At 55.0% G+C, this 24,681-nt stretch overlaps 9 protein-coding genes across 9 annotated transcripts in view; 5 read left to right on the plus strand and 4 right to left on the minus strand.

The window, feature by feature from the left end:
• Nucleotides 1-1,098: 1,098 nt before the first annotated feature.
• On the plus strand, nt 1,099-3,168 carry GUITHDRAFT_121468 (hypothetical protein; the record flags this gene model as incomplete). Its single annotated transcript, XM_005819281.1, has 7 exons — nt 1,099-1,206; nt 1,381-1,442; nt 1,612-2,293; nt 2,523-2,604; nt 2,719-2,918; nt 2,966-3,001; nt 3,115-3,168. The coding sequence occupies 7 exons, from the start codon at nt 1,099-1,101 to the stop codon at nt 3,166-3,168; spliced, it is 1,224 nt and encodes a 407-aa protein (XP_005819338.1).
• GUITHDRAFT_156349 (hypothetical protein) lies at nt 3,130-4,748 on the minus strand. Its single transcript, XM_005819282.1, has 8 exons — nt 4,730-4,748; nt 4,204-4,291; nt 3,943-4,044; nt 3,847-3,897; nt 3,731-3,803; nt 3,531-3,688; nt 3,349-3,465; nt 3,130-3,302 (listed from the first exon to the last, which is right to left on the minus strand). The coding sequence occupies exons 2-7, from the start codon at nt 4,210-4,212 to the stop codon at nt 3,409-3,411; spliced, it is 450 nt and encodes a 149-aa protein (XP_005819339.1). The 5' UTR covers nt 4,213-4,291; nt 4,730-4,748; the 3' UTR covers nt 3,130-3,302; nt 3,349-3,408.
• Nucleotides 4,749-5,717: 969 nt separating this feature from the next.
• Nucleotides 5,718-7,237, plus strand: GUITHDRAFT_121470 (hypothetical protein; the record flags this gene model as incomplete). The annotated part of the gene is made up of 7 exons (XM_005819283.1): nt 5,718-5,810; nt 5,860-5,925; nt 5,980-6,155; nt 6,647-6,692; nt 6,748-6,891; nt 6,956-7,087; nt 7,136-7,237. 7 exons carry the CDS (start codon nt 5,718-5,720, stop codon nt 7,235-7,237), a joined length of 759 nt encoding a protein of 252 aa, XP_005819340.1.
• Nucleotides 7,238-8,217: 980 nt separating this feature from the next.
• GUITHDRAFT_82378 (hypothetical protein) lies at nt 8,218-8,628 on the plus strand (the record flags this gene model as incomplete). The annotated part of the gene is made up of 1 exon (XM_005819284.1): nt 8,218-8,628. One exon carries the CDS (start codon nt 8,218-8,220, stop codon nt 8,626-8,628), a length of 411 nt encoding a protein of 136 aa, XP_005819341.1.
• Nucleotides 8,629-8,859: 231 nt separating this feature from the next.
• On the minus strand, nt 8,860-13,340 carry GUITHDRAFT_82383 (hypothetical protein; the record flags this gene model as incomplete). Its single annotated transcript, XM_005819285.1, has 6 exons — nt 8,860-9,756; nt 9,914-10,451; nt 10,641-10,880; nt 11,151-11,586; nt 11,652-11,873; nt 11,975-13,340. Coding segments are annotated over 6 exons (3,699 nt in total), but the record flags the coding sequence as incomplete, so codon positions are not given.
• A 493-nt stretch (nt 13,341-13,833) lies between these two features.
• Nucleotides 13,834-14,589, minus strand: GUITHDRAFT_56566 (hypothetical protein; the record flags this gene model as incomplete). The annotated part of the gene is made up of 3 exons (XM_005819286.1): nt 13,834-13,970; nt 14,019-14,159; nt 14,232-14,589. Coding segments are annotated over 3 exons (636 nt in total), but the record flags the coding sequence as incomplete, so codon positions are not given.
• A 2,212-nt stretch (nt 14,590-16,801) lies between these two features.
• Nucleotides 16,802-19,203, minus strand: GUITHDRAFT_148679 (hypothetical protein; the record flags this gene model as incomplete). The annotated part of the gene is made up of 9 exons (XM_005819287.1): nt 16,802-17,113; nt 17,173-17,244; nt 17,289-17,524; nt 17,574-17,637; nt 17,690-17,746; nt 17,795-17,831; nt 17,860-17,936; nt 17,985-18,298; nt 18,348-19,203. The coding sequence occupies 9 exons, from the start codon at nt 19,201-19,203 to the stop codon at nt 16,802-16,804; spliced, it is 2,025 nt and encodes a 674-aa protein (XP_005819344.1).
• Nucleotides 19,204-20,274: 1,071 nt separating this feature from the next.
• Nucleotides 20,275-20,785, plus strand: GUITHDRAFT_82379 (hypothetical protein; the record flags this gene model as incomplete). Its single annotated transcript, XM_005819288.1, has 3 exons — nt 20,275-20,373; nt 20,455-20,544; nt 20,594-20,785. Coding segments are annotated over 3 exons (381 nt in total), but the record flags the coding sequence as incomplete, so codon positions are not given.
• Nucleotides 20,786-22,127: 1,342 nt separating this feature from the next.
• Nucleotides 22,128-24,681, plus strand: part of GUITHDRAFT_148681 (hypothetical protein) — a gene marked incomplete at both ends in the record, with an annotated part of 8,009 nt that continues 5,455 nt past the window's right edge. Inside the window, 20 exon segments of the mRNA XM_005819289.1 lie at nt 22,128-22,289; nt 22,310-22,550; nt 22,625-22,662; nt 22,711-22,800; nt 22,860-22,889; nt 22,937-22,996; nt 23,065-23,097; nt 23,148-23,181; nt 23,242-23,280; nt 23,330-23,394; nt 23,448-23,524; nt 23,596-23,677; nt 23,708-23,748; nt 23,797-23,864; nt 23,914-23,995; nt 24,034-24,109; nt 24,158-24,214; nt 24,260-24,349; nt 24,369-24,424; nt 24,474-24,516. Coding sequence (XP_005819346.1) covers nt 22,128-22,289; nt 22,310-22,550; nt 22,625-22,662; nt 22,711-22,800; nt 22,860-22,889; nt 22,937-22,996; nt 23,065-23,097; nt 23,148-23,181; nt 23,242-23,280; nt 23,330-23,394; nt 23,448-23,524; nt 23,596-23,677; nt 23,708-23,748; nt 23,797-23,864; nt 23,914-23,995; nt 24,034-24,109; nt 24,158-24,214; nt 24,260-24,349; nt 24,369-24,424; nt 24,474-24,516 — 1,464 coding nt within the window.

Here is a 24,681-nt window from a genome sequence, read left to right on the forward strand (position 1 = left end):
CCGTCCTTGAGATCACAATCCCGCTCCTCCTTCAACTTGTAAACATTGTTCTCATCACTCACTGCATTTACCTCCAACCCTTGATCTGCTGATCTCCTCTTTCTTCCTCTCCCTCAACGTATCTTCCATCCTCCTCTCCCCTTCTATTTCTTGTTTCTCTTCTTCCCAACTCTTACAGCATGAATTTCTCTTCTCGATCTTCTCTGACTTGTTACGTTCCATGGCAGGGCCGTCAAGTCGCTCGCAATAGCAGTGAGGAGGAGGAGGGAGCGCCACAGCCTCTGCCAGCAGCTCGCCTGCTCCCTGCTCCTGTCAACGATCAAGCGACGCTCCTTGTGCTTCTCGTACATCCTCCAACTGCGAGCAGTCAAATCTTGCCTCCTCCCCTCCCTCGTCCGATTCAGCCAGGCCTCTTCCCTCCTCCGACAGAAAGTTGCTACATGCTTGCTTCAGGTCCTCTCCAACCTTCTCCTCTACCTCCGTCGCCTCCTCCACCACCACGTCCCTCCCACCTTTTCTCGTCCTCCGCCCCTCCTTCTGTTCCTGACAGCCATTCAGGCGAGGATCCGCCGTCTCCTCCCATGCGACCGCTGGCTGAAACTCTCAGCTGCTCTGCGCATCGGCTGCTTCCTCCGCTCATGCGACGCTCGCAGACGGGTTGGCCGCATCAGAGCCGCAAACTCGCTGAAGGTGAGGGAAGAGAAGGAGGGGGGCATTTGACCAAGTTCGGGGAATAGGAGCAGGCAGAGGATAGGAGGGGATGGTGGAAGAGACGGAGGAGGTTGAAGAGCAGCAGTAATGTGTTTGATCGTATCATGCTTGCAGGTTTACATGCGTTCAGCGCTGCAGAGAAGGAGGTGGGAGAGGAGGGAGGGCGGGAGGAGGATACTCCTCTTGCTGAGACGGTGGATGGCGCGATCAGATCTTGAGAGGAGGAGGTGAGAATCTGCCGGGAAGTAGCGAAGGGAACTGATACAAGGCAGGGCTGCCAACTTGCTGTCTCGATTGCTCCGCAGGAGGAGAGATCAGGAGCAGCTGCAGAAGAGAAAAGCAGCTGCCGAACTGCAGCGGAGGACGAGAACTTGTTGGGATCGGAAGATGTGGATGAAGGGGAAACAGGCGATTGTTCTGCTCTCCGCTCAGCTTCGTCGGCTCGAAGTGACAAGCTGGAAGAGCAAGGAGACTCAGGCGGCAAGAGTACTGCAGGTATGCTCCTACACTAGAGCAGGGGGTCAAAGGCAGAAAGAAGCTGGGTGGGGGGGAAAGGGAGAAGTGTGGGAGGGGGTCACGAAGAGAGGAGGGTGAGGACGAGGACGAGGACGAGGAAGAGGACGAGGAAGAGGAAGAGGAAGAGGCTGGTCTTGTTGAGTTTGGTTGCAGCATGGATGGATCTGCTACATGTCTCGCAGGTTCTTCCGGCGACTCCGCGAGCTGCAAGCGAGGTGAACGAGGCAGGGCGAGGAGGGAGGGGAAGAGAGAGGAAGAGAGAAGAGAGAAGGGAAGGGAAGGAGAGAGACTGAGGGGAAAGGAGGGAAGAAAGAAGAGGAAGGAGGAAGGGGGAAGGAGGAAGGGTGTCAACAAACTGTTTCAGCTGCATGACAAAAGCTGCAGAGAAGTTGAGAGTCGACTTCGAGGAGAGCGCCAGCGACGCTCAGGCCGCACGGGGCAGCAGGAGGGAAGAGGGAAGGAGAGGACGAGGAGCCAGCTGAACGAAGGGAAGGAGGAGGAGGCGTGCAAGCCTGGCCTGCCGCTGCCAGCGACGATCAGCAAGCTGAGGCTGCGGCAAAGTTTCCGACTGAACCTGGAGCTGCTCAAGGGGGGAGGAAAGTCTTCGCTCGCCGACAACGAGGAAGGAAAAGACGTTGAGGTGGTGCTGCGAGCGGCGAACGAGCAGGTGGAGCAGAGCTACAAGAAGTTTCTGGAGAAAAGGAGGAGCGGGAGCGAGGAGAAGGAGAAAGGAGGAAAAGATCGCAAGCGGAAGGAGGAGAAGGGAGGCAGGAGGATGGAGGTGCCGGAGGAGGAGAGGGAGAAGATGGCTGGGGGGAGAGAGACGGAGAGGGCAGAAAGTCGCTCCTCCTCTCTCCGCCTCCGCGAGCGAGTGGCTGCCCTTTCTGCCCTCTACGATGAGCCCGAGAAGAGGGAGGAAGCTGGGCTTCAGTTGGGGAACGTCAGCGCGAGGGAGGAGCTGGACTCTCCCGCCTCCTCGAGCTCCAGCCGTCGATCGTCCTCGAGGGCCGCGAGCCCCAAGAAGTGGACGCAAACGAGGCCGCAGGAGATGCGCGACTCCACCGCGGTGAGAGGAGGAGAGGAAGGAAAGGAAAGGAAGGGAGTTTGCGGGGGAGGGGGGGGGGTATCTAAAGGGCGGAAAGAGTTGAAGGAAGAGGAGCAAGAAGAGCCCAGGGGGGCTTGGGGGAGGAAGGAGGACGACAGAACGAGAGGGGCAGGAGGTAGGAACAGGAGTAGCGGAGGGGGCGAGGGGGGGGGGGCAGGAGGGAGGTGGAGCTGACGTTTGCTGCCTCTAGCTCCTCGATGCTTTCCTTGAGGTGCCGACGCCGAGGACGACCAGGTCGATGAGGACGAAGACCAAGACAACCGGAGCCTGGGGTGAGCAGGAGCAGGAGCAGGAGCAGGAGCAGGAGGAAGCGAGACAGGGGTCGAGGAGGAGCAGCAGCAGCAGGAGGAGAGGGACCGGTTCACTCGCTTCTGATCGTGTAGCAGATTCGGAGGGACTTTACAGCATCTTGGACTTCGTCGGAAAAGACAGACTTGGAGGAGCAGCAGCAGCACGAGGGGGAGGGGGGGCAGGAGGAGGAGGAGGAGGAGGAGGAGGAGGACGGTTGTACAAGCGAAGCCAATCAGCCAAGACAAGAAGGAATGAGGCAGGAGCTGCCGAGAGGTTCGCTTTGAAGCTCGCGGAGGTGAAGGGGGAGAAGTTGGAGGATGTGGAGGGTTGACAAGAAAGCAGATGAAGCAAGAGGAAGCCAGTGCTGGAAACCTCAAGGTGAGAAGGAGGAGAGAGGCTGAGGGAGGAGAGGAGAAGAGCTGAACGAGAAGGAACTGGGGAAAGATGGAGGGGGACGGGGAGAGGGGGAGGGTGATCTCGTGGCATGACAGCAGGCAAATCCGTATGAGGAGCCCATGAAGAGATCCTTCGCTGTGCGGCCGTAAGAAAGTCTGCCTCCTCTAGTCGGGCAATTGCTGTTCCTCCCCTTCATCTTCCCCTTCCTCCATCCCACCCCGTTCGCATTTCCTCCTCTTCCTCCTCCTCTGCAGCTATCCCTATCATCGTCTCTCTCCTCTTTCTGCCTCCCAGTGTGAGGTTTCGACTCACAGGAAGCAAACAGATACGCGGCAGCAGAGGGCAGCGCCCGTCCTCGGCCTCGAGTCAAGCGAGCATGGTAACTGTATTCACTTGTCCTCCGACCTTTTCAGCTCCTCCTTGAGTTCCTGCACTTGTTGGAAGTCCTGTAAATTAGCCAATCAATGAAATACACAAACGTGCTGGAGGAGGAGGAGGAGGAATTCATTGCCTGTCTTTCCACTGCCTTCATCATGGAGTCTTGCTTATCTTTCATCTCTTCCTCCTCCTTTTTATCAGCTCCTCCTTCTTTTGCCTCCTTCTCCGGCTTCTCCTGCCCATAAACCTCCACGAAGTCGAGCTTCGGTAAGACGCTCGCCAGCCAGGACCCTGCAGAAGCGTCAAAAGCTTTGGAGCGGCTCCTTCCTCCACCTTTCGCCTCCTCGTTCTTCCTCAGCTTGTCGCTCATGGCCGACCGCGCCTGCTTCCGCTCCCAGTTCTTGTCCTGCTCGCCTGTCAGGCTCAGCACAGCTCAAACTCAGCAAGGCCTCGGGCCCCTGACGCAGAAACTTCTCCAGTCCCACATCTCCCGCATACGTCTGGATTAGGTCAGGTCCAGCTGGACAAGAGCTGAGCGACTTGACCTGGAACTGGATGAGGCCAGCAGCCACTAGGCACACAAAAACTCCAGAGAAGTAGAGGACGTCGAGGTTGGGAGGAGCCGTGCCAGGGTCCAACCCGGCGATCTGCAGATACAGCAGCCGGTCAGGAGGACGAGAGCGAAGAGGAAGAGCAGTATGAATGAAACACCGGGGGAACACGAGGAACAGTCTGTGCGGAGAACAGGAGAGCAGAGGAGGAGGGAAGAAAGAAGGGTGAGGAGACTATCCAGAAGCAGAGCTGACATGGATCATGGACAGTGACGGCTGCTGCCTGTGTCGCAGAGGAGGAGAGGCGAGTAACGAGGTCCTGAAGCCATGGACTGAAGACAAACTGACGGGAGTGAAAGTGAGTTTTTTGCTTATCGACACATCTCAAAAGTTTCGTGGTCTCAGATCGCAACGTCAACATGTTTCCCTTCCTGTTTGCGCCCTGGTTCTTCTCAACCAAGATTCGGAGCCCTCATTGCCTCGGCTCCATGCTCACCATTGCTGTAGGCATGCTTGCTCGCGGTATGAATGCCTCTGAAGCTGTTTCGTCTCTTCCTTCTCGTTGCTGGGGTAGTGTTCTCTTCTCTGCCCTTCTAGCCCTTCCCTTCCTTCACTCCACTTGGCCGTAGGGCAAGTCAAGAAATCTTCTAAATGCTTCCTTCTCTCACCCTCCTACTCCTCTTCCAAGCCTATCCCCTCTCTCGTTCGTTGTCATTCCTTCTCCTAATCGTGTTAGCAACCATCTTCCCCTCCCTCTCCCCCTCCTCCTCCTCCTCCTCACCTCAGCGGTTTGACTGCACTGACCAGCATTTTCCTTTATAACCAAGCCAAGCCGACGGCCGTCGCCGGTCGGCGGCAGCCGGCCCGGCCCGGCGGCCCGACCGTACGGTCTGGTCCCGGAGTCCGACCGACTCTCGGACGCACGGTACAGTCAGTCACAAATTGAAGTGAACATGCCGGGCTCAGTGTACCAAACCCTACCGTCCATCGACTCTCTGTCGAACACCGTCATGATTGTCTTTTTTATCTCTTTACTCTAAGTTTAGTTAAAAATCAGTACCGTAGTACGGAAGTGGCAAGGAGATTGTGGCTGCTTTGCAGGACAGAGATGATGAACTTCGCCAATTTCTTGCTTGCCACCCTGACACTGTCGCACAGCCCCAGAGCCTTGTCCGTACGGTACGGTCGGAGGCTCCGAGGCTCCGTCAGTCCGACCGTCCGTCACCACCGTAGCGTCGGAGTCACCCGGACGGTGGCAAGCCTTGCCGGAGACCGCCGGGCCGCTTTGACGGTCACCCGGCGGGCCCGGGGTGCCGCGCCACGGTGCCAAGGGCCGGGCCTTCCGAAGTTCAAGTTGGGGTGACTCGGTGAGCCGGCCGTGCCACCGGGTGGCCCGGACTCCGAGTCCGAGTCACTCCGGGTGAGCCAGCGGCTTGTCAACTCACATCAGGTTGCGATGCTTCGATGCAGGGGAGGGGCGCTGACGAGACGCTGAAGGAGAGTATCATGGCAGTGACCGTAACAGTGAGAGAGGGAGGGGAGAGTCAGATGATGCAGTCGACAGCCTGAGGTGGAGCGACGCTAGCCAGGGGAGGAGACTGAGAGGAACATCAAAGATTCGAAAGACTTTTCGGCTACTTTAAGTTGAAGTTACTCGCTGGCGACGATTGAAGAGCTCGATTGCTCAACTATCGCGCTCAGAAGCAAATCTTTCCTTCAGCGATGCTCTCTTGCCAGCCTCCTCCTACTGACCAGGTTTGCTGCCAGGGATGTCTAAGAAGGGGCTGGTGCACTGGATAGGTTCTGCGATAGCGCGAGGGAAGGAATTTATCTCGGAGCCCACGAGGGAGGCAGGGGAGCATGTGAGCGCTAGATATGCCAGCGCTCGACCATGACGTTGAAGATAAGCAGGGTGGAGAGGATGGGGCAAACGACAGAATGTCAAACCTTCGAATGAAGTTCGATCAGTATGACAAAGTGTCGACAAAGAGCTTCTCTGTTATGCTTCGCTGACTTGAGATTGACATGCAGGAGGGCAAGGGGGTCTTAGCACGAGAGGATTGCATGCTGCTCCTGCGAGACCTCTTCCTCACATTCAGCGATGAGCTGCCGACGCAGGAGCGGGTCGATCTTGCGGTGCGATCGCTCTCAAATTCAATCGGGATGAGCGAGGAGGAGGAGGGATGGGAAGTTGGCTTTCAAGACCTGTGTGACTGGTTACCTTCTATCCTCCTCCTCCTCCTCCTCCTCCTCTTCCTCCTCCTTCTCCTCCTCCTCTTCCTCCTCCTTGTCAACAGCTCACCACCACCACCACCACCATCGCAACAACAACAACAACAACAACAACAACAACAACAACAACAACAACAACAACAACAACAACAACAACAACAACAACAACAAAACAACAACAACAACAACAACAACTGCTACTTTCTGCACCTCCATTTCTACCACAACACCAGCCGCAAGCACCCTCCTGCCCCTGCCCCTGCCCCTGCCCCTGCCCCTGCCCCTGCCCCTGCCCCTGCCCCTGCCCCTGCCCCTGCTCCGGCTCCGGCTCCTGCTCCGGCTCCTGCTTCTGCTCCTGCTTCTCCATTCGTTATGCTGTGTCATACTTTCTTAGCCTCTTTCCTGCAAGGGCTGTTGGGCCCACCTGCGTTTGAGCTCGGCTATCCCTCACAGCTCTACTGCTCAGGTACCTTCAAGGCCCCAACTCATCAAAGGAGCTGCAGGCGGGACAGGTGCAGGAGGAGGGAGCAATTGAGACACGATAGATCCTGAGTTTGCGACTAGCAGGGGGGAACCTCCCAACTAGAAGGGTCCAGCTCTCCTGCCGCTGTCCTGCCGCGAATCAACTCTTCGGGAATCGAACCCCCTGCTAAGAACTCTCCGATGGCGCTGAGGAATAGTCAGCAAGTTGTAACAGGAGAAGAACGCCAGGTGAAGGAGGCAGAGGCCCATGGTCCAGTCGCTTCCCCTTGGTGACCCTCTGACGACTGCACAGAAAACCTCCAGCTCGCCTCCCCCTGAGAGAATCAACGGCCGGCGCTCAAAGGGCTGGGAGGGCGGCGAGGATTTGACCCCTGCGATCCGAGACATCCGAGACACCTTAATTGACTGCAACACCTTCATCAAGGTCATACCCTAGCTCTGGTCAAGCTCCTCGCCAGCTGACTTCCTGCAGCGCTGGGAGCTGAGCATAGACGAGCACATCGAACGTCAGCTGGAAATCTTGAAGCTGAGAGAAGTGGAAGTCAAGGGCCCTCAGGCTAACGACCCGGCTTGATCCTTTCCGGTGGCACCGCCGGGCCGGGTAAGGCTTCGGACACGAACGGTTCCGAGTTCCGAGAGCCCTCCTCAGTCGTCAGTAGCACTGAGCAATCGCCTTAGTGACTCCGAGCCTCGGAGGCTCCGACACTCGGCGCCTCTGAGGCCGTACCGGCGGTCTTGCAAGTTGCCAGCCGCGGCTGCGGCCGCCGGGCCGCGGCCGGGAGACCGGGACTCGAGAGGTTGTGACCGTTCACGCCGTTGTAAACCGTTCACAGTGACACATGAGTCATGACTCTACTCAGTAGTTCCCTCTCACTGTCGCAGCCCGGCCTGCGCGCGGGCCGGGCGGCCCGGCGGGGGCCCCACCGGGCCCCTGACCAGGACTGGCACCCGTCCGGGCGGTGACCGTACCGGGCCTCGCCCGGCCGTTCCCAGAGTCCTGCGGTTCCGAAGTTCGACGGGCCGGCCGCCGCCCCGCGGCCGCGCCGGCACCCGGCCCGGCCCGCCGCGGCACCCGGCATTTCAATAACGGTTACTGCCGGCATTATGATAATAGGCAGGAGATGAGGGGGATGAACTGGACGGCCTGCGCTTCTAGCAGGAGGAAGAGAACGAGGAAGAGAGGAGAAGAGTAGAGAGGAGAGGAGAGAGGAGAGAGGAGAGAGGAGAAGAGAGGAGAGGGATGTACGAGGCCAAGAGAACGAGGAGGGAAGGAGAGGGGATTGGGAGGACAAGCGAGTGGAGGAGAGGTAAGAAGTGGGAGTCTCAGGAATGAAAGCAAGAAACAGCAAGTGGAGAGTGCGAGGAGGGGGGAGTTACACGGAAATGATAGGAGAAGGCAGAAGATGGAGAGAAAGAGGAGGAGCAACGAAGCTTGTGGTGGTAGAGGTCGTAGCAGCAGAAACGAGGCGCCGACGAGAGGAGGAGGAGGAGGAGGAGGAGGGGCAAGGGCTGATCATCGTGACATGCAACAGGATGGCCGAGATGGAGGCAGCCATGACAAAGCTCGAGCTGGAAGGGGAGGGAGGAGCAGCATGCAGCATCCGCGAGCACACGTTCATGGAAGTGATAGAGGACGTGAAGGTGTACTACCAGCTGCTTCTCATGAAGGACAGCATTTACGTGTGGATCGGTGCCTCCTCGCCGTCCATGAAGAATCTTGACATGGCGATGCCTTCGTCTCTCGACCCCCTTCCTCTCTCGGTGACCCTCATGGGGGAGGGGAGCGAGTCCATCGGCTCTTCTCTTGCCCGCCGGCTGTCCATGCGGCTCAAGGCGCAGGTGTTTGTGAGCTACAACCTTCCTTCCTCCATGCCGGCGCTGCAGGGGCAGGCGGAGAAGCGTCTCTTTGAAGAGCTCAAGGATACGAAACTGCAGGTGAGCAGCCTTGCGATCGTCCGCCACTGACCGAGCCCTGCAGCTGTGAGCTTGAAGGAGCGGGAAAGTGAGACAGTGATGGAGATGGGAAGAAGAGAGCGAGAACGATGGGGAGACGAACTTCGATCACAACAAGTCATGCGAGGAGAGGAGCACAAGGAGCAAGACGAGGAGGAGGAGGACGTGGAACATAAGGAGGAGCAGGAGGGACGGTGTAAATAATCTCTTAGGTGAATCTCAAAAATCAGCAAGGACGAGAGTTTAAGGAGAAGAGCTCTGAACCTCGAGGATGCCCTGCGAGTCCTTCTTAATCTTGTTCGGCCTCCCTCCTCCCGATGGCGTCTGCGGAGGCCCCCTCCTCGCTTCCATCTGCACTCCTGCCGGCTCGTCCTCGACTTCCTCCACCCTCGTCGCCTCCCGAGCCGCCTCGGGCGAGTACTCCCTGCTCCCGAAGTTCCTCTCGTGGGGCTGGCAGATCTTGATGTCAAGGTTGGAGGTCGAGGGCAGGTGCTCAGCTGGGTACAGGGAAGGGTTCTTGACCACTCTCCTGTAGTAGTCGTCGATGTTGGGGAAGTACTGCTCTTTGCAGTACTTGTAGAAGAGGATGGGGAGGGTGCACATGGATACCGTGACGATGGAGCTGAGCCAGAACAGGAAGCCCTTTCCCAGCTCGTAGATCACGTCGTACACGTTGTCCTGCGTGTCCCAGCTCCCGAGAGATTCGGGGGGGAAGCCGTTGTAGGACACGAGGAAGAGGTACCAGACCAAGATCGAGCCCACGTACACAAACCAGTGCATCCAGGTCCATGAGCGAGTGTGAAGCCCCATCACGATCGTTACTGTCCAGATCACGTTGGTCAGCACCGTCGTGCCTGCCCCCCAGAGATCTTGGTTCCTCCCCGAGCTGCCGTACGTGTTCAGGTCCAGCATCTCCAGAGTCACAAAGTAGAGGACGGTGGCGTGCACGATGGCGCCGACGATGAACATGCTGAAGCGGGCGAGGGAGAACCTGACGTTGAAGTGACCGGCACTGTACAGCTCGGGATGCGCCCGGACGACAGACGGGTGGAGGTCGCGGTCCAGTACGGCAAAGAACATGACGGGGAGAGACGTGAAGACGAGGTTGTAGAGAGCCTGGTAACCATCGTCGTAGAGCGGCTGGTGGAAAGTCAGAGCAGGCGAGAGAAGAGGAGAAGAGGGAGAGAGGGAGAGGAGCGAGATAAAAGAGACCAAGGAGAGGAGAAGACGATGAAGGGAAGAGGTGGTGGTGGTGAACGAAGAGGAGGAGAACGAGGGATAGAGGAGAAAAGCTGACCTGAGCTGAAAACGCGTTGTTCAGAGAGAACCAGAAGAGGGTAAAGGCATAGGAGATGTTCTTGTAGAAGAAGTAGCAGACCATGGTACCGATCCTGTTGTAGCTCCACCTCCCATGAATCAGCAGCAGCCGCTCAAGGTACGCGAAGCGAGGCAGCGCGTAGTCTGACGCAAGCACCGCCTGCTGCCCCTCCTTGCCTCTGATCCCTATCCCAATATGCGCGGCCTGAATCATGCTCACGTCGTTGGCTCCGTCTCCGATCGCCAGCGTAATCTGACCGGGGATGTTGTCCTTGACCAGCAGCGTCATCTGAGCCTTCTGCGACGGCGTCACGCGGCAGCACACGACAGCCTTGCATCGGACGCTTGCTTCCAGGAAGAGAATCTTGAGCTCCGGAGTTGCTGCTGCCCTCAAGCAAGTCCCGTCGATGACCAGGGCCCACCCCCCGGGCTTGGGGGTCTGGGTGAGCTTACTGAGCTCGATGATCTTCCGCTTGACTCGCTCCTTGAGCAGCGCGTCCTTGAGTTTGCTCTCGATGCTCAAGAACTCGGCGTAGCTCTGAGCGTCGTTGCCCTGCTTGATCCGAGAGGCAATCTCCTCGACCTTGGAAAACACTTCTGCTCCTGAGGAGTTCTGCTTCCCACTCTTGCAGATCTCCTGCACCAGCGGCGCATTCCTATGGTGCGAAGCATCAAGACAGCGGGTGAGGTTCTGCTCATGCTGCGACGCATCCTTGCTCCACCCAGGGTCGTCAGAGAGCATGTCGTCTTGACTGATCCTGTTGAGCGGCTCCATCTCTTGCGTCAGGAGAGCAGTCGCAAACCCGATGTTGATAGCTGTCTCCAGCTTATCCCCGGTGAGGACCCAGATCTTGATCATCGCCTTAGCTAGCTGCGAGATGCACTCCCCGACATTCTCCTGCAGCTTGTCCTCCAGTGCAGTGACTCCGTGCAGGGTTAACGAGCGTCTGCGGCAGAGTGAGCACAAGGACAAGACAAGCACGACGAGCTTACTCGTGGGGAGTGGAAGAGTCGAACAGAACTGACTCGCAGCCATCCGCTGTATGATGCTCCTCCAGCTCACATGCCAGCTGAAGAAGAAGCCATCAGCCCACCACCCACGTCCACAGCGGATCGTGACAAGGAAAAACTCGTTTGCGACCCAGCAAGGGAGAAGGCAGACAAGGAACACACAAGGGGCGGCGAGGAGGAAGGGGTGCGGGGTAAGGGGAAAGGACGGAGTTGAGACAAGTGAGGCGGATGTATAGAGGACAAGAGTGACCTGTCTCAGCGCCTTCTCTCGCCCATCGCTGAGCAAGGAGGCTTTCTTGAACCTGTCGTTCCAGGCGGAGTAGTATTCAGGTTCAAGAACCCTTCCCGCAAACACCAGAGTGCGCAGGCCCTGCTCGCCGAACTTGTCGACCTGCTGCTGAGTTGACTTGTAGTAGGGGCACGCGTTGACGTCGATGAAGGGCATGACACTCGTGTCAGCGCCTTTGATGAGGAGGAGGATGTTGGACTTGGTCTCGTCTGATATCACGACGCTCGTCCTCTTCCTGTTGTTGTCAAACGCATTGAAGTTCAAGACGGTCCATTTCTTCTCGACCCCCTGCCCCACAGGCCCGTCGGACGTCTTGATGTGAATGTCTTTCATGTTGCGCCGGCAGAAGAAAACTCCTGCAAAGACGAGCACAAGTCAAAACAATGATGGAAGAATGACATCAGTTCGGCATGTTGACACTTACCAAGATTCCTGGCAGCCTGCACGAAAGCTCCTTCATCAGGCGACTCGGCCTGGTATGCTGGTATGTCGGACCCCTCGTTGTACTCTACTTGAGCATTGTGGTTGACCGCCATGTTGAACAGAAAGTCTTCGATGATCTTCCTGTCCTGGCTCTCCCGCCACTTGCCTGACAGAGCCAGGAAACAGTCATCCTTACAACGGGACCACTCCTTCTCTCCTCACCCCCCATCAATCGATCGTCCACGAACTTGAAACCTGGATCAGCACCTGCAGCACGGACAAGTCAAGCACGAGCAAGCACCGTCGGTCGTCGTCTACCAGGTGGAGGCAGAGGATCGTCGGGCAGGTCTCTGCCTTGTCTTCGAGCGATGGCTCGTTCGACCTCACAGTAACCTTGACCATACTCGACACCGGCGATGCTGCACTTCTTGAACTCCATCAGGTTTTGGGTCAAAGTTCCTGTCTTGTCCGAGAAGATGTAGTTGATTTGCCCTAGCTCCTCGCAGAGTCCAAGACTGCGAGCCTTGGAAGGAATGTCGTCTTCCTCCGCATACATCTCCCGGTCGCTGCTGATCAGGATGGATATGACCAACTTCACCATCTCCACAGACACGTAAAGGGAGATGGGAACCAACAAGCTGAGAAGAATCAAGAAACTGAAGAAAGACAGGAACCCGGTCGTTCCAGGCTTCTGCACATTGAACGAGATAGAAGTGTTCTGGGGGCTGAGGTACCAGGCTCCCTTCAGTTCTGATGAATTGTTCATCGTACCTGCTCCTATGGCCCCGACAAGACACAGGATACCAAGGATCGCAAGGATCCCGATGATGTAAACATTCAGCTTTCTCTCGATGTTGCTCACTTTGTTCGGAGGGTCAGTCATGTTCATTTGGATCTTCGTTTCCTTCCCAGTGTAAACGGCGAGGCCGATGCACCACTTTGTGTTCTTCAGCTTCGTGCTTCGTTGCATGAACTGACCACCGGACGCTCCTCCCGTCAGCGGGATGTCTTGACCCTCCCACTCGATCCTTGCGTTGAAGTCGTACAGCAAAGCATCCGGAATGTGACAGTTGACTTTGACTTTCAAGGTTTTCAGCTTCGCAAGATTACAATCCACAGAGTGCCCATCGACCTGGTGAGGCTCTCCAACAAGGTGCTTGTGAAGTGCCTCGGGAGCTTCTCTGATCTTCAAGTTCGTCTCCCCGTCCAAGTTTGCTGTTTCAAGGAAACAAGTCCCGTCCACCGACGAGGTGCACAACAGCGACAAGTCTGCAGGCACCATGGGAGGACAATCGTCGTCGCCAGTTTTCACCCGAACGATACTTCCTACAGCCACCTGCTTCCATGGCACCTGCTCGAAGTCACCTCTATCCCAGTTGAACACTTCGGTCACTCGGCTGTTCTCTTCAATGTCGGATTTGTATCTTCTATAATCCTCACTTGCATCTTTGATTGCAGAAATCGCCAACACAGATATCAAAGGAAACCAGTACGTTGTTCCCGTCACGGGGGATAGAGGAGTAGACGCTAAGATGGCGATGACAAGAAAGTAGCAGTTTGCCAGCCGATGAAATTGCAAGAACAAGTTCAAGGGAAGGAACGTGACGATTGTGTATTTGTTGGTCTTCACGTAGTTGCTCTCAAAGTGCTTGTGCGGGTCCGGTGGACATTCCACCTCCCTGCAAGAAAGTCAACAAACAACTGTAAATTGCACACTCAGCATTCAAAATTCACCTTCTGTCATTCGCTTCACTGTCATCGGCAGTTGCAGGATAGTCTTTGCCTGTGAAGGAGGGGAGAGAAAAGTTACTCTTCATGGTTCCTGCAGCCTTTTCAAAGACTGTCCGTTTGACGGCCTGGTTGTGATTGATAACGACTTCGGAGTATTTCACTTCCGGCTTTTGAATTGCTCCAGGAAACATTATGAACAAAACCAGCAGTCCGGCGCAGCATCTGAAGATATCAAAATTCATGATTCAAACAAAGCATGCGTGCCAATTAGAATCACAGAACAGAAGCAAAACTTGGGGTAAATCGAAGAATGAAAGGAAAAATCAATAAGGACTACTGGAAGGAACACAAATAGTAGGTTTTGCGATTAAGCAGACTTGAGGCTCTCAGGCACGAAAACTTACACAAGTGTGATGCAGCCGACGGCCAATGTCATCGCACCCACAAACTACTGAAATTTTCAGGATTGCTGCTGGCCATGGCACGAAAACAATCCTCACCGTTCGATCCGTTCCGAAGGTGTTTGCATTTGTCAGAACAAAGCCTTTAGTCCCTCTGAAGCTTGCAACAGGAAAGTTGACATCTGATGGAGACGGTCAGGAAAGGGGCATGAAGAGACAGGGTCACTTACTGATTGAAAGACGGTACGTGCCTGCTTTCAGACCGTTCGGAATTATCCTGTGAAGCTTCCAGAAATCCGGTGATGCCGCTGGTCTCATCCACACCATGAAATCCTCATCCGAAACATTATGCCAACAGTTGTAACGTCCCGCTGGGTTCGCAGTACCCCTCAAAGTCTCTGAAAAGCCGCTTAGGCTGAAATCATAGCCACCCAAAGAATAACAGTTCTGCTTTAGCCATGCCTCACTTTGACTTGCGTAGCGGCCTTTCAATCCAGCACGTGATGATATTCCCTCTTTGGTCCAGGGGACAACATTGGAGTTGGAGTCTTGAAGTAGAAATGTATCATTGAAAAAGCTCAGGGCACCGAGACCACAAGGGTAGTAGTAAATCTTCTCTTCTTTGCCAGCGATCGACTCTGTGTAAGATTCAAGAGGCCAACACCCGCTGAAGGAACCCGTCGATGGTACTCCAGCAGCATCCACAGTCCATTTGTCTCTGTATTGAACTGGATCCTGCGAAGCGACATATCGTCGATGATTTTGGAAGAACTTCGTCAGCGTGTAGTAGAAGTAAACAGGTCCAGGGAGGTCTTCCTGCAGGGTGAAGGAAATCGGAGGGTTAGACTGGGTGACTTGGTTTCCGCAGACTGATCTCTCTGTTGGTGCGCATCTACATGCAGAGCTGGGATTTTGAATGCATTTGTCTAGATCAAAATAAACGAGCGGGGAACCATTCGAGGGGAAAGATTTGATATGCGACCGCTGGCTCAAAGCTATTGATCCAATAATCAGAAGTATGAGCCCGACAAGCAGGAAGGTTGAGATCACGCATGGACCAGTGAACACAAGCTGTTGTACGGGGGCTCTCTGTTGCAAGACTATGTTCTTGCTTGGGGCTTTTGATTTCTTCTTATCGTGAGGGTCTTTGCTCTGAGCCGCCATGGCTGAAATGAAGAGCATATTTTTTGCCAAGGTTCCCAAGAGCTCAAGAGACCCTGCACACGTTTAGACGGGAGGAGGACGTGAATGGAAACGCGCGGCCTCACCGGTTCTCCAAGGTTACGACTCGCCCTGGCACATCAGATCCCCTCCGAAAGTCCCAGCATCTTTGCGCAAAGCCTCTTCAGCCGATCTGAATACCCGAGGGTGAGTAAGCAATAATTTCATGAGACATTCTCTGCCCCATGTGATTTCAGACTCTTCCGTCGCAATTCAATCGTAAATTCCCTTCTTCCAGTCTCTTCCCCAATATAATGATACCTTGAAAGTGATCTTCCCCCTACACTCTGTCCTGTCCTTCCCTTCCCTGCCCTTCCCTTCCCTGTTCTTCTCCGTTGGTTACCTCTCCAAACCCGACTCGTTAGTCGCCTCCTTCTTTCTCCCTCGTCCTCCTCCCTGTCTTCGCTAGAAAATATTTCCCCACATCGTCAACCATTCCTGTTCCGCCAAGCTCACCCCACCCCTCCTGCCTAACCCTTTCTGACTTTACGAGCACATGTACCCCCATCAGTCCCACCATTCACCCCCTCCAATCAGAGATATGACCCCTGATACTGAAGTTGAATGACCTGAACCATACTACCCACCACGTCCCCCTTTTCCATTACCGCACCAATCACCCCGTCCCCTTTCAAAGACCCCTACATATCCATGGTACTACCCCATGCTTGCGTTCCCACTTCTTGCCTCCTGTCGCCTTCACCCCCGCAAGGTCAGCAGACCACCCCTACGTCATACGCACATTCTTGGTTCCCCTCGCACCCCTACCCCCACTGTGTACCCATGGAATTAATCTCTCGCACTCCCCCTAACCACCCCTACCCCTGGGTCGCATACAACAATCACCTGGCGGTTTTCTATTAACTAAACTTTGGTGTACTTTACTACTGGTTACCAACAAACGGAAAACCGGTCCGTCGCAACTGAGTTCGGCCCGGCGACTCGATGATCGGACACAGGCTACTGTGAAGGCGGCCCGGGGCCCGCCGGGGGCCGGCGAGCCCGCGGCGGCGACGGCATCACTGAGGCCGCGACCGTGAACCGGGCGGCACTGGCCGGGCAATCTCTGAGTTGCCCTCTGACCTCACTGCCTTTGCTTTACTCCGTGACTAAACTCAACTAGTGCTCTACTGAAATCAGAGTCACGATTCAATGCCCGATGATGATTGACTTTGACTGTCTCAATGATTTTTCAATGATTTGAAGCTTTCCGTCACTGATAGGCCGCTTGGTGACAGCCTCGAACATGACTGAGTCAAGAACAGAATGATACATTCGTCATAAACGCCCGGCGCGAGGCAGATGATTGATTGGAGAGCCGGCTGGAAAGCTATGGTACTCAAGAGACGATGCAAGGGCTGCGAACAGCTTGGCCACAACTCTCGGGGCGGCACTGACAGGGTTGCTGACTTTGGCGAGGTGATGGAGCCATAAATCATCCAGTTCTGCCATGTTTTTAAGACTTTGCTCGTCGTTGTCGAGCATTACGAACTACAAATAAAATTTCACTTGGCAAGGTTTGCCTCGTAACATTGTACACTGACTTTAACAAGCAAAGCGTCAACAGACGTAGCGTTCCGGTCATGAAGCAATGACATTGCCCACTGAAGTGAATCAAAGTATTTCAACACAGCTCTTAGATGGCGGGGTCACCACAGCAGTCATGAGTGAGTTGCTGGGCCTAACATGATACCGTACAAGTCGAGTCAGTCATGTGAAGGCCGACGTGAAGCTTTCTGCCTCCGCAAGACTTTAAACAACTTTCGTCATAACTTTCTACTTGTACAAACGTTCAATCCACTTGAAAACTCTCAGGCGCCGGCCCTGCGGCTTCGCCACCTGCCGGCTCCTCCACTTCCACTTGCCCAGCAGGGCCTTGGTAGCGAACAGGATAAAAGGCATATGCAGAAGGCGAGGAAGCCATACGGATCATGGACTGTCCGGCAGGCATGGACGAGCTGATGGAGAACCTCGGTGGAGCTTGGAGCGCAACCGATGGTGGCCGCACGGCATGAACGCTGGACGCGAAGACAAGAGGTTTGTATCTCTCGCTGGCCTCTGATGCTGATTGTATTGCCGTAGAGACCGCAGAGTCTTCGATACGCTGAGAAGAATCAAAGTCATGGCCTACACGTGCTGTTGTGCCCCCACCATCGGCCTTACCTGGGCGATCGCTCTCTCTTGCTTCTGATTCCCTCCACCCTTCATCGCCTTGAACTCTAATTCCTTGGTGGCCTTTTTGCAACCTCTCAATACACACACGAGCATGTCACTCCTACCTTGGTCGCGCCTTCCACCGCTGCCTTCTCCGCTAAGCGCAAGCGCGCCAACCCCTTAAGTGCCTGAGACTTGATTGCGGCATCGACAGCAGTGCTTGTAGCGTCCTCGATCGATTGTCTCCAACGAGGATGGCGCATCTCCAGCATGATTCCTGTCCTGACTGACTGGTACACCGCAAACTTCACCAGGTGCAGCACATAGCTCCTGAGAGCTTGCTTGGAGAGCACAGCAGGGCCTGTCGTCAATCACAACACGAAGACTCAATGAGAGAATGGCCTAGTTACCTGCGGATCCAGCAGAGATAGAGGCAGTCGCAGCACCACTGGAGGTCTCGATGTTCACCAGGGGCTGTGAAGATAAGAGCATTCAAACATCATGAAGGGCACTGGGATGAAGACACCTTCGCAGACAAAGCACGACGTTGCACGGCGAGTTGTAAGGTTTGCGAAGCTTGCAACTGCATTGTGGTTTCAATATTGAGTTGCTAGAGTGAGAAATTCAGAACCTGAGACATGACCGACTCTATCGCTATCTCCTCAATCCTGAAGATTTTTCAGTTGATCTTCCCACCCCAATACAAATGTCAGCTCATACTGCTTCACTTGGCTGGTTGCTTCATGCTTCCTGTCCTCAATTGTCCGTACAGCCTGTTTGATTCCATGTTAGCGAGGTTCGATCCGAACGATTCATTTCACCTGCTTTATCGCAGCAGCAACCGCAAACTTGATGAGTTGATCGCCATTCGAATCAGAATCTTGTACAGAATTCTCTTCATCAGCTGCCTTGCTTTCAGAAGGGTTGCTTGCCCCCTTCCCCTCCTCATTGTGAGTGTTTTCAGGAAGAGAAACAGAATTCTCCGACTTCTCTGCAGTATCTCCATCACCCTCGTAATCCTCTAGTCTCTGTTTCCACGCAGGAAGAAAATTGTAAACTGCCTCCGCTGTCGCTGTTCCCCAATTGCCATTGTCGTTGTCATCTGCGCCATACGCGTTCTCAGCGTCGTTCAAACCTACGTAAGGTATCAGGGGATCAGAAGAGCAGAAACATCGAGAAACAACCTTGTTGAGCCTTCCTGAGCACCATGTCAAACCGGTCTTTCGAGGGCTCTCGGATGCCGTCGAGAGTGCGATCAGACGAGATTTGCATCAAGATCTCGTTGATCTGCCTTGAGACCTGAATCAAGTCATACACTGCGAGGTTGTACTGAGCTTCGTGCAGATTCAAAGCATCAGTCTTCTCCGGGAGCTCGGCGATGACCATCCGGAGATCATTCGCCATTCTCATCGCAGTCTTCACAGACGCAAGTTTGCTTGTGGTGGTGGGTTCTGGTATCGTCTGTATCCCCAGCACTTTGATCAAGTGGTTCAGCATTGTCTCTGCGACGTGGATCTTACTGTTTGATGCCGCGACATGCTCGTCGTGCTGCATGCCGAGCAGTGATCGCTTGATCTCAAGTATTGTGTCGGATGCCATATGTGCGGCAGCTGCCAAGATCATGCCGATCTTGTAATTGTCTTGGAACCGCCTTCCTACTCTAGTCATCTTAGGCACATGCTCGGGCATCGCATTCGTATCTCCCTCGTTCTCCAAAACCGACCAGGTGTCGTGATTCTCCCTCCAAACTGCCCTCGTAGCGATCAGGGAGGCAGACTGCTGTCGTCCAGAAAGGTAGAGAGTGGCTAAGATCGCTAGCGACAACGATGCAGCAACAACCGTGAAACGAGACAATCTTCCTCTGACGTGCCTCAGACCTGCTGCTCGGTTTCCATCAGCTGAAACTATAGGCAGTAACAGCACGTCATTTCCAGGGGAAACTTGTTCTCTGACCAGGCAAACTTCCATCCCATCAGACTGTCTGTTAGCGCTCTCAGACGAGGGGAGTGGAGAACTGTTTCCTTCTTCGCTCTCTCTCATCTTTTCGTCTCCTTCCTCTGCTCCACCGCTTCTTTGCTTCTCCTCTACCTCGCCGCCATGGTCGGCATGACTCTATTTCCGGCTCGGGAAATCACAGACACACTGGAGCTAGCAGGAGGCGCGGTTCCTCTTTCAGCCGATGCGCCTCAGAGTAAAATATTGGGGACAGCTATGAATTATTTCCTATTGAGTTGGTAGTTATTATCTGCTGCCCAAATTCATCCTGCGAACATGCAGCCTCGCAGCTGCCATGCCGCAACCCTTGACCTTGGTGGCGTTGAACTGCCTCAATGCTCCTCCATGCTCGGATGCGAAGCAGCCGCTCCTGCCATCTGCTCCTTGCAGCCGCTCCTGCCATCTGCTCCTTGCACGCTCAACTTGCTTCAGCTCCTCTCACTCCTGACATACTCACATTTCTTCAACTCCTGTCTCCTGATCCTTTTTTCCTGTCGAACGGGCTGATAGCATTGGCTACTTGTCTGTTCTTTTGTCACCGCTACTCTTTGATTGATCCCATCACTGTTTCTTCCTGATAGCCTGTCTTCTGTGGGGCACGAAAGCAAGATTCAAACATTCTTCATCTTCCCTAGAAACGATTATTATCATATCCATTATGATAAAAGGAGGGAGGTCTAGCCTTAAGTTTCCGTCAGACATCTTCTAGCCATCCTCATATGTTATCAATCCTGACGTATGCTTACCGTAGGAATGAGCGGTTTCGGGAAAATTGTGATAGGCCAGGCAGGCAAGAAGTATGGTCTGCATAGACCGGGACAAGCAAGCAAGCCGCCTGTGCGACCGTCCATTTTCAACGATGACGGAGAGGACGAGGAGAGTCAAGATCCTGCGAAGGTTGTAATGAGCGACAAGCATCGAGAGAAGATGCAGAAGCGCGCAGAGAAGGAGATGGCGAAGGCATTGGCCGTTGACTCCTCCATCTTCGACTATGACGGAGCGCACGACTCCATCGTGGCAGAGCGCGAGAAGGCAGAGCAGGACCGGCTGGACTACTCAAAGAAGAAGAAGGAGGCGAGCTGGAGATGGGATCTCTCAGGGTTGTGACTTGCTTTCAAGGTGCGGTACGTGCACGCCCTGATCGCCAAGACCAACGAGAGGAAGCGAGAGGACGAGAGGCTGTTCGAGAAAAGACTCGTAACGGAGCTGAAACAGGTCCGCCATGATGATGACTGACCGCAAGACATGCTGGGAAGAGGGTTGGACCTCAGAATCGTGACTGGTAGTTTGCTGCAGGAGCTCGAGGAGAATGGAGATTCGGAGAAATTCGTTACCTCTGCATACAAAGCACAACTCATGGCCAACAAGAAGTGGGAGGATGAAAGGGTCTGTTTACAGTCCCGTCTCGCTGCTCCTTGACATTCTTGCCCGTCAGAACGCAAAAGACAACTTCGTCGCAAAGGACGATGTCCGGAAGAAGGCGGACTTGTCTGGTCAGTTTGCTAGTGACGGCGCGATGCCTTTGCTGAAGCCCAGGTTCAGACTTTTACAGCAACATGCTCCGAGGCAGGAACGTGGCTACTGGAGCCAATGCGCGCGGGGCGTCCCCTCCCAAGGATGTTGGTAAGGAGAGACGAGGGGAGAATTCAAGTCGTTTGACTTCTCATGTGAAGTTGCGGACATGAAGGCGAAATCTGAGGCCTTGGAGTTAGAGCAGCAGGATTTGGAGGAGGCCATGATAAAGCGAGAGTACGAGGAGGAGGAGGAGGAGGCAGCGCAGGATGGGTACCCCGACCGTATTTGTTGCGTCGTCTGTGATGAATGTTGTGATAGTTACGACGAATCCTTAGCGACCGAATCGAAAGACGCAGGTCAGTTGCGATCTGACTCGCTCCCTCCCCTCAATGTCATGCAGGAGAAGAGGAAGCAGCGCGCAACACATCCTTGATGCCGTCTGCAGCAGAAGCTGGGATAGGTGAGGAGCGCATCAAGGCTTCGGGGGAGTGGACGAACTCACATGGTGCCAGACCAACGCGAGAGGGACGAAGAGCAGGAAGCGATTAAGCAGGAGGAAGACAGCGAGTCGCGTGATGAGGAATCACGGAAACGCAAGTACGATGGTTGGGTGCCTACTGCCTACGGCTACGTGCGCGAGAAGAAAGATATTGTGAGTTGACTCGAACACTGTGACTCTTGGAAGCTAATCTGCCCCTCCCAGACGGCTAAACCAGACGAGAAGAAGGACGAGGTTGAAGTTCTTTCTGCACGGTCAGTCTAGCTTGCTAGCCTTGCTGGCAAGTCGTCTCGATGCCTGGAACTGACTGGCTGGTGTGATGCAGAGAGAGATATCTGCAGCGCAAGGCCATGAAGAAAAGCTCGAACTGAGTCTGATACTCAGCACTCACTGGCACCCCGAACATCACCGCAGCCGCCCGTGCAATCGGTGTGCCGCGTGCGGCAGGCATGATGCAGTGGCGCGAATTCTTACAGGGCAGCCGCGCCGGGGCGCTCAGCCCGCCGTGTCACAGCGGCGCCGCCTTGAGTGACTGGTGGACTCAGCTCTTGTATGATACAGTAAAAGATACTCAGCTGACGGTCCGAGGCTTCGGGATCGGACTCCGCCGGGCGCGTCCGATCCGAGGGGCCGACCGTACGGTACTTCGGACTCTGAAGTCTCTGCAGGCTGAGAGGGTACCAGTGAGTAGTCCGATCGCCGGGCCCACTGAGTGACACTAGCCGCCTGAGTTCAACCAGCCTACGGTAGCCTAGTGAGTACTACTGAGTGCCGTGCGGCAGTGCCGGTAGCGAAAGTTTTAGTCAAGTAAAAAAAACGTCAAATGTCAATGAAAGCTTCAGTCAACAGTACCAATTCTGGATGAGCGCAGGACCCTTGTGCAGGTACCCTTCCTTTCCCTACCGATTGGTAGGTAGGGTGGTTCACGGAATTCCGAAAATAGGAGCTGCCCGGCATGGTTGGAGGGCAGAGCGTGAGGGAGGGAGGAAGATGGAAGGGAGGGAAGAGGAGAGAGGGACAGCTGCTGCTTCTGTCTGTCTGCTTCCTGAGCTGCTGGGTCGGAGCCCTCGCAGGGAGAGAACAAGAGCTGAAGGTTCGGCGAGCAAAGAGAGGACAGGTGGTTGACGCCCTTGACAGGCAATGCTCGACCGTTTGGAGGACAAGTATAAGTTGCAAGAGTTTGGCGCTGCTGATGGAGCAGAGACGATGCGTATGCTGCTACTGATGTTTGCTGCATCCTCCACTCACCTTGCTGTGAACCTGACAGCCCAAGTTCACTCCGCCATCGCTCCCCGACGGCTACCACAGACATCCCTTTACAGCACCAACTTCCTCGATGACCTTCTCAATGGCCATCAAGGATCAAGATGGACCTCAGGTGACACATCCTCTGCCGCTGTGTGCACATAGCTTGCTTTCCTTCTCACCTACCCGGAGCTGATCCTTGCACAGGCCCTTTGACTTATGACAGCGCAAGCCTGGCAGACTCAGTGAGCGCTGATGATGCCGTATGCTCTGCTCATATGGATGCTCAACAGATGCAAGACCTCAACGCTGACATCAAGAGAAGGGAGAACATCTGGGACAGCCTGGTAGACCAGGGAGGAGAGGAGTACGCGGATCTCAAAGTGAGTGACTGCAATGCGACATGTTCCTTCGTCGACCTGATCTCTTGGTCGTAAATCAGGTGCACAACATTCGTAATGAAGCAAACAGAGTGAGTCCGAGGATTGTTTGACGATTCCTTGTGATGCGTTGAGGAAGAAAATCGGAGAAGCGCAGGCTGTGGCTCAGAGGGCTCTCAGGAGGGAGTATGCCAACTCCGTGAGTCCCTAGTGCTGAGCTAGTCCTCGTTGCACTGCAAGACACGGCTTGACCTGAGCTTCTCTCAGGTTGCTGCGGCAGTACAGCAAGCAATGATGCGGGTGAGATAGTGAATGCTTTCAAAGTTCTCAATGACTGGCAACCCATCCAGGCTGATGTGGAGCATCAAGAAGAAGTTGCTAGAGGTGAACGAACTCAATCCAATCCATGGCGTCAATGATGAGATGATCGACTTGATTGCGCAGAGAAAGCCAAGAAACGAGAGAAGGAGGCTGCTGAAGCAGGTGCTGGGCGAAATAGCAAGCGACTCATTCTTACCTTCTGCGACTGCAGAAAAGAAAGCTCTCCTCCTTCAGATCGTCAACTCCGCCATCTTACAGAAGCAGAAGAAGCTCAAGGTCCTCTACCTACTCTCTTGGAGGCACTACTGAACATCTTACTCCGCTTCCAGCTGGAGTATTCCGCGCTCAAGAAAGAGTCCGAGAGAAAGATCCAGCAGCTGCATCGCAAGCTGAGGAGGCTCAAGAGGTCTCCTCCTCCTCCTCCTCCTCCTCCTCCTCCTCCTCCTCCTCCTCCCCGTCCTCCTCCTCCTTGTTCAGTTCGTCTCAGTCACACTGGGCGATCAGGTCCCAAGAAGAGGCTGGACTGACAGCAGCCAAGCTGAGGGTGCGCGTGAAGCTGGTGAGGTCGCCGAGCTGACAAGAGGAGCAGGAGCGAGAGAAGCTTGCCAAGGACGCCTCAGAGGAGAGCCGGTGCGCATGCCGCTTGTAAACCCTCATATCCTGACATGCTCCGGATAGCTCGAAAGCTGAGAAGGTGGAGGGCAAGCTGGAGGGTCTGCTTGACCGGCTGGGAGACGCTCGTGCTGGTTGACTGCTGGGAGTTTGCGGGTCATTGAGCTGAAGGTCTGCCGGCAGGACTCGCGTGGTTGTCAGCAAAGCTCGGAGCTGCTCGCGATGACGCATCATCAGCTCACTCCGCCGAGGAGAGGCAAGATTGGTGCTTCTAACTCGACTCCAGCTGAGACTATGTCACAGGTGGGAACGCAAGGCCGAGGACGCGGGCAAGCTTGCTCGATCGGCTGAGGAGGAGAAGGAGGACGCGCTGTCTCAGGTCAAACGAGCTGGGAAGAGTTCGCAGGGCCCTTAACTCTGCTGGCAGATGCGACAGGAGCGAAGGAGAGCCGAGAGGCACCTCAAGCTGGAGCAGGAGGCCAACGTGAGCTGCTACTGAGTTTGCCATGGCAGTTGAACTTGCTGGTAGGCGAAGGAAGAGGAGGAGCGCGAGGAGGAAGAGGAGGCAATCGAGGCAAGGAGGAAAGCCGAGGTCAGGCCCGACCTACCTGTTGCTCCGGTGGGTCACACGAGGGCAGGTGTGGGCAGCGCGGGAGGAGGAGGCGGCAGAAGATGCGAGTAGTCAAGTCAGCAGGTGCCTTGAAGGAGCTTGTCAGCACGTGCAAGGATGATGTGCGGTGCAGGATGACGTCAGCAGCTGAGAAGGAGAGGGAGGCGATGAAGAAGGTTAAGAGAGCTCAGCAGCTGTTGGAGACTTCCTGAGCTCTTTCACAGGCAAAGGCCCTGCTGAAGATCGAACAAAAGAAGTAAGGAGGGAGAAGAAAGTGTCTTGAAAGAGCGAAGGGGGGGGGCGGGGGGTCAGAGGGGGAGGAAGACGAGCACGAGGAGGAG

This window comes from Guillardia theta, assembly GCF_000315625.1.
Source record: "Guillardia theta CCMP2712 unplaced genomic scaffold GUITHscaffold_232, whole genome shotgun sequence".
NCBI lineage: Eukaryota > Cryptophyceae > Pyrenomonadales > Geminigeraceae > Guillardia > Guillardia theta.

Coding starts and splice junctions, on each gene's coding strand:
- GUITHDRAFT_156349 (XM_005819282.1), bottom strand. Junction 3,898..3,942: donor CTGGCCTCATCCAGTTCCAG/GTCAAGTCGCTC, acceptor GACCTAATCCAG/ACGTATGCGGGAGATGTGGG. Junction 3,466..3,530: donor TGAAGGCAGTGGAAAGACAG/GCAATGAATTCC, acceptor GCTAATTTACAG/GACTTCCAACAAGTGCAGGA.